This window comes from Schistocerca piceifrons, chromosome 2, assembly GCF_021461385.2.
Source record: "Schistocerca piceifrons isolate TAMUIC-IGC-003096 chromosome 2, iqSchPice1.1, whole genome shotgun sequence".
Taxonomy (NCBI): Eukaryota; Metazoa; Arthropoda; class Insecta; order Orthoptera; family Acrididae; genus Schistocerca; species Schistocerca piceifrons.
The window spans coordinates 1,026,706,907-1,026,714,735 of record NC_060139.1 but is presented as its reverse complement, the minus strand read 5'-3'; the positions used below and the strand labels follow the sequence as shown (position 1 = coordinate 1,026,714,735).

Below are 7,829 nucleotides of genomic sequence, written 5' to 3'. Positions count from 1 at the left end.
TTTCTTTGCAACTAAAGTTTTATTTTGATGTTATTCTCTCATCTATGTTTTATTGCTGCAGTAGTGTGCTAAAGTAAAATTCTTTGTTAAAGTATCAGTTCTTACCAGCCGAAATTACAAAAATTTAACTGAAAACTAAATTAAAAAAAATTCCCAGAACTCTAAAAACTTCCCAGGTTTTCCCGGTTGTTACAGGGTGCATACACGCTGATAATGTACATTCATAAAAAGCTGAAGCACATTTTTTTTTACATCAAGCAGAGTCATGTGGCTCTGTTAAATCTGTTTATGTAATTTTCAATTTGTAATTGCTAAGGTACGAAATACTGTTTCTAATGTACTATTTTCACCTTTTGGTGTCAGTATTTTTATTTTTTTTATATACTTTTGTCTATAAACATAGGATGTCTAGGTACACATTACTGTGGATTGGGAGATAGTGTATTCGTGTCACTAGACTGTGAGACGTTGGTCAGAGGTTTGGGTTCATATAATTAGTTTCCCCTACAGTTAATGGAAGTGACAGTTACACTATATTTTTTGTTACATCAGTCAAATACCTTTTTGAAATGTATAAATATTACACTAATAATGTTCATATATACTTCGTGTTATTCAACAATTTTGACATCGACATCACCAGTACGCATTAATTCTATTAAAATTAGGCAATCAAGAACATAATGCTGCTCTTTTAGAATGTCTTGACAAAATCCTTCATTGTAATCCAGATTGTCAGTTCTAGTGGACAAAAATATTGATTCAAAAAAATGGAAAAAGTATACTTAACTTTAAAATCTATCAAATGGCTGTCACAATTACAATGTAGATTATCAGCTTAGTCCCCTACAAAAGAGGAGAGAGGGAGAAGGAGGGATGGAGGAGGGAGAGAGAGAAAGAGAGAGAGCTTGCTACAAATATCAAAGCTTTATGGATTGAGAGCACTCACACAGATTGTGAAGGAATTCATAAAAACCACCACCACTTCTTTGGTTCCACTCTTGATGGTAAGACGGTTTCCGGTTAAAGTAGTTACATTAGTTCCAACAGATACAGACCTGAAAACGAAAACACAAAAATAAATGAGGGGCATCTAGTATTTTAAACGTTATTCAATAGCTTAATAACAAAATCAACTGACAATGTGACCACAAAGGAAAGGTCACTGGACGTTCATTTTCAAACATATATCTTCTAGAGGAAATACTACTTTTCTTCCTGACATCAGAGGTCACCTACAAGGTTTATTAACAATCAGTTGGATATTTCCTACTAATTAGTCTCATAAGAATGATTAATTCTAAATATTTAATATAATTAAAGGAAATTATTCAATTCACAAATTGTGTTCCATAAATTCCTTGATGAAGGAGTGTCTTCGAGAATGTGAAATGAGTAAAATTATACATTAATTGGTAGAAGCAGCCGTTGGGCAGTCTCCTTCTACAAAGTAGTCTAACAACCAGTTATGAGTAGTGCTAATCTACTCACATTATCCAAGAAGGATGGCAGATAAGGAAATTTTATTAATTTTGCATATTTACTATGGTAGGAAGACTACCTTACTACATTTCTACGTCATTAGGGTGTACAGAGTGCCTTCAATCTCTCCTTACTGTGTTGGCAAAAATACATATTTAGAAGTCAGTTGTATGCATAAAAAACTGTCCAAAATCGTACTGAATGCTTTCTTCAAAACTTATTTTGAATGATTATTCAGGAGCCAATATGAAATGTGAATGGCTGCAAAAACATACTTGACCTCTTAGCAACAAATAGCCCTGGACAAATAGGTAGCATCACGATGGATACAGGGATTAGTGACCACAAGGTCATTAGAGCAATACTGAATACCATAACATCTAAATCCACAAAAAATATATGCAAAGTGTATCTGTTTAAAAAGCAGATAAAAAATTCGCTCGATGCCTTCCTAAGAACCAGTCACCACTCCCTCCAGTCTGACTATGAAGCATACAACAGAAGTGGTTTAAATTCATAGAAATAGTACTGACGGCAATTGAAATATATATACCAAGTAAATTAATAACAGACGGTACTGATCCCCCATGGTACACAAAATATGTCAGAATACTGTTGAAGAAACAACAAAAAAAGCATACTAAATTTAAAAGAAAGAAAAAGTCCTGAAGATTTGCATAGTTTTACAGAAGCTCATCATTTAACTCGAACATCAATGCGAGACGCTTTCAGTAATTTCCACAATGAAAATGTTTCAAAATCTGGCACAAAATCCAAACAGACATTCTGGTCATACGAAAAGTACACCAGTGGCACAATGTAATCGATACCTTCACTTCACGACAGTGACAGTAATGTTACTAATGACAACTAAAACAGAGTTACTAACATGGTATTCTGAAATTCCTTGACCAAAGAAGACAAAGTAAATACTCCAAAATTTGAATCAAGAACAACTGCAAACATGAATAAGTTAGAAGTAGGTAGGTCTAACAAAGCACCTAAAATCACTTAATTAAGGTAAAGCCTCTGGCCCAGATTGCATCCAGTTACGTTCATATCAAAGCATGCTGATATAGTGGCTCCTAACAACAGCTTCCAAGTTGAAACATCTGTGGACAAAAATTGGGAAGTTTCACAGGTCATATCAATAATCGAAATAGTAAATAAGAGTAATCCACTGAATTACAGACCTATGTCACTAACGACTCTTTGCAGTAGGATTTTGGAACATATGTGTTTGAACATTATGAATTAGCTCAAAGAAAATGATTTATTCACCAATATATAATATAGATTCAGAAAATATCATTCTTGTGAAAAACAACTAGCTTGATATTCACATTAAGTAATGAGTGCTATCATCAGGGAATCTCAAACTAATTACATATTTTTAGATTTCCAAAAGTCTTTTGACATCATTCTTCACAATTAACTTCTAATCAAATTGTGTGCCTTCGGAGTATCATCTCAGTCGTGCAACTGCATTCACCATTTCCATTCAGAAAGGTCACAGTTCATAATATCCTGATCTACATAAATGATTTAGGAGACAAATTGACCAGCCCTCTTAGATTGTTTGCAGATGATGCTGTCATTTACCATCTTGTAAAGTCATCAGATGATCAAAATACAATTGCAAAATGATTTTGACAAAATATCTGTATGGTGTGAAAAGTTGCAATTGAATCTGAATAATGAAAAGTAGGAAGTCATTCACATGGGTACTAAAGGGATGCACTCAATTTTGGTTACATAATAAATTATACAAATCTAAAGGCTGTGAATTCAACTAAATACAGAGAAACAAAATTTATGAATACTTCAATCGCATAGCTAATGTTGTCTGGAAAGCGAACTAAAGACTGTGATATATTGGCAGAAGACTTGATTTCAAAAGTTAATGCAACAGGTCTACTAAAGAGACTGCCTAAATGTGGGACTTGTATGAGATACAGTAGATCAAAAAAGGTCAAAGAAGGACAACTTGTTTTGTATTATCAGGAAATACACGAGAGAGTGACACAGACATGATACGCGAATTGGTGTGCCAATCATTAAAACAAAGGCATTTTTCATTGGAGCAGGACCTTCTCGTGAAATTTTAATCATCAACTTTCTCCTTCAAATGGGAAAATATTTTGTTGGGACCCACCAATGCAGGAGAAATTATCATCATCATAACAAAGTATGAGAAATCAGAGCTCACACAAAAAGATTTAAATGTTCATTTTTCCCATGCGCTGTTTGAGAGTGAAACGGTAGAAAAATAGTTTGAAGGTGGTTCAATGAACCCTCTGCTATGCACTTAATTGTGAACTGCACGGTAATCACTCAGACGGATGTTAAAGACACGGCTACCCGTGAAAATAGTCATGTGATCTATAAACTAAGTTACAACCACTGTGCTGTTTTCTACATGGGCATGACAACTAACAGGCTGACTGATAAACTGTGGCCAAATGACAGCTGTATCACTCTGTTGCTGAACATGCTGCCCAACACAATGTGCTTAACTTCAGTGACTGCTTCACAGCCTGTGCCTTCCTACCAGCACCAACTGCGCAGGTGGGAACTCTCCCTACAATAGTGCTACATTCCCTCACCCTTCACTACCTCCTGTCCTCCACCCAACTACCCATTTCCCTGCTCTCACGGCAGCACTCCCCCCCCCCCCCCCCCCCCAAAAATAACTTCCCAACTGCACCTAGCAGTCCTACCCTGCCCCAACATGTCCCTGCATGCTCCCACATCCCTACCTGTTATCTTTCCTCTTCCCACCCCATGTCTCTTCCTTACCCCCACCACACACAACAGATTGCATTAGGCACAATTGCTGTCCTAGTCTGACCACAGTGGCCACAGATAGTGGGCGTATGTGTTTGTGTGTGTTGTGTTTGTGTGAATATGTGTGTGTCTTCTACTTTGGAAGAAGGCCTTTTGGCCGAAAGCTTACTTGAGTAGAAGTCTTTTCGTTGTGCCTTTCTGCAACTCAACATCTCCTCCATGTTGTGAGTAGCACTCTATCCTTTTCATAATATTCCTGTTATTCAATCCTGAACTTTCCATTGTTTAAACCTCTTCACATTAAATACAAGTCCCCTCCAAGAATTCTTACAGAAGCAATTATTATCAGCACTCATTATTTACACCAGTGATATTCTCCTTAACATAAACTTAAAGACTGAAAAATTATTTTGAACTTCACCAGTAAGGGGCACTCTGACAACTGCTTATTTATAATTTACTTCTTTTCAAATAGTATTTGCACAAACAAAATCCATTCTTTTCTAGTATCACTAGGTACTGAACTGATGACTGCGATTTACCCAATCCATGAAATTTTTCTTGTCGAAGTTGATTCTATTTCAGAGTGAAATAATTTGAGATTACTGTTTACATAATGCAGCTTTCTCAGGCCAGCTTGTTCAGTGGTAATTTTTTATGTAGATTTAAAATCAGCTTTTTAATATTATAGGCCCTCAAAGTAAAACACGAGTTTTGTTACTTGTGTGGGAAAATAACAGATGACAGTTGAAATACAGAGAATATTAAAAATGAACACAAAATAACAAGAAAATCTTTCAGCAAAGAGGAATATGTTAAAATGTAATATAAACTGAAGTATTTTGTCTGGAGTGTAGTCCAATTTGGAAAAGAAACAGAGAAGGAGAAAACAGAGCTTTTGAAAATGTAGTGCCACTGAAGAATGCTGAAGAGTAGATGGGTACATTGGATATGTGATGACAAGGTACTGATCAAAACAGGGAAAAGAAAGAAATTTATGGCACAATTTGCCTAAAAGAAGGTTGATAGTACACATTCTGAAGCATCATGGAAGAGTTAATCTGTCACTGAGGGGAAATGTGAGAGGTAAAAACTGTAGTGAGATCAAGGCTTAAGTACAGAAAGGAGGTTCAAATGGGTGTACAATACAACAACTATGCAGATGAAGAGACTTGCACAAAACACAGTAGTATGAAGACTGCATGAAACCAGTATTCGGACTGAGCACAACAACAACAACAATTTTTAACTTTTGAAATCAGTAAGTGTGCATAAAAGCAAGTTTGTCTTGCTGTCTGTAGCCAACAACATTAGTAAAAGGATAGATTGCTACTCATCATACAAAGGAAATGTTAAGTTGCAGCCACAACAGCTTTTTATATACCCATTCTCTTCGTAGATATTACATAATAGTCACAGGATACTACTTTTTTTTTTTGGTTTTGTGAACTGCATAATTTTACATTCCTGAACATTTACGGCAAGTTGCCATGTCTGTTGTAATCTTACCAAGATCTGACTGAATATTTATGCAGCTTCTTTGAGACATTTCTTCATTACAGATAGTTGCATCATCTGCAATAAGTCTGAGGTTACTATTAATATTGTCTACAAGGTCATTAATACACAACATGAACAGCATGGGTCCCAACACACTTCCCTGGGGCACAGCCCCAGTCATCTGATGATGACTTTCTATCCAAGATGACATACTGCACCCTCCCTAACAAAAAGCCTTTAATCCAGTCACAAATTTCACTTGATCCGTCCTATGATTGTGCTTTTGATGACGTATAGGTGTTGTACTGAATCAAATGTTTTTCAGTAATCAATAAAGACTGCATCTACCTGACACCTTTGATGCAAAGCTTTCAGTATGTTATGGGAGAAAAGCGTGAGTTGTGTTTCACATGATCAATGTTTTCTGAATCCATGTTACTTGCCATAGAGGAGATCATTCTGTTCAAGAAACCTCATTATGTTTGACCCCAAAATATGTTCCAAGATCCTTCAACAAATCAATGTTGAGGACATCAGCGATAGTGTTGTGGATCACTTCCTACCACCGTTCTTGTAGATGGGCGTGTCCTGTGCTATGGGAATGATTCAGAAATAAGGAACTTGGGTCCCGCGTGAGCTGAAACCAAGAGACATTGAACGGTTTGTGTGTTTGTGAACAGTTGCTTCAGAGGCAAAAACGGAAGGGATTTCTGCATTGCACTGTGACCGGGGATGAAAAATGGGTTCATTACGATAACCACAAACGCAAAAAATTATGGGGATATCCCGGCCATGCTTCCACGTCGATGGCCAAACCGAATATTCACGGTTCAAAGATCATGCTCTGCATTTGGTGTAACCAGCTCAGCATCGTGTACTATGAGGTGTTAAAACCAAGTGAAACAATCACAGCTCATTATCGAATGCAATTAATGCATTTGAGCAGAGCATTAAAAGACAAACGGCCACTACAGAGCGAGAGGCACCATAAAGTAGTTTTGCAGTACGACAACGCTCAACCCCACGTTGCAAAAGAGGTCAAAAGGTACTTGGAAACGTTAAAATGGGAAGTCCTACCCCACCTGCCGTATTCTCCAGACATTGCTCCCTCTGACTATCGCCTGTTTAGATCAATGGCACATGGCCTGGCTGACCAACACTTCCGATCTCATGAAGAAGTCACAAATTGGCTTGATTCGCGGATCACTTCAAAAGATGAACAATTTTTTCACGCAGGATTCTTACACTGCCCAAAAGATGGGAGAAAGTAGTGGCCAACAATGGAAAATACTCTGAATGATACATGTGTAACCAATTTGTTTCATTAAAGCCTCAAATGTTGGGGAAAAAATTGCAGTAGCAAATCTGTACACCTTGTACAATATTTTAAAATATTTTAAAGTGTGTGAATTCAATTAACGGATCCCAATGTTTATATGATAATTTTTATTTTCAAGAAGATGTAAAAGTTTATCCAGAAGTGTAAAGAAAAGGGTTAAATTGCCGCTGTGGTCAATGTTACTCCCAGGGGGTTAGAATTACTCTAGCTGATGGTATCCTTTGTACCTTACACATTGTAACCACAACTGTGTCATAGTCACTGACACCAGTTTTAATGTGGATGTGCTCAAAGAGGTCAAGTATATTTGTTGCCGTTGGATCCAATATATTTCCCTCGTACCTGTTCTAGGTAGTTTTCAGAGAAGGGATTTAGTTGTGTTTCACAGGATGTCTTATAATGCCCAGCACTAACAATACTGCAACTTTCTCAACTGATTGTTGGATGATTAAAGTCTTCACTAATTATTACAGTATGATTGGGAAACTTATGTGCAAGCAAACTGAGGTTTTCTTTGAAGTTTTCGGTTACATCAGAAGATGATTCTGGTGGACAACAGAAGCATCCACTTACCATTTTATGCCTATTGCTGAAACTGAATCGCGCAGAAATAATCTCACATGCTGCTTAAATTTCTATCTCGGTGGATCTGAGGTTCTTATCTACTGCAATAAATACACCAACTCGATTTTCCATTTTCCTGTTCTTTCAATACACACTT

At 36.8% G+C, this 7,829-nt stretch overlaps 1 protein-coding gene across 1 annotated transcript in view; it reads right to left on the bottom strand.

The window, feature by feature from the left end:
• Positions 1 to 928: 928 nt before the first annotated feature.
• LOC124776088 overlaps positions 929 to 7,829 on the bottom strand; it is a 154,802-nt gene continuing 147,901 nt past the window's right edge. The window contains exon 9 of the mRNA XM_047250929.1: positions 929 to 1,058. Coding sequence (XP_047106885.1) covers positions 929 to 1,058 — 130 coding nt within the window. The remainder of the gene's footprint in view (positions 1,059 to 7,829) is intronic.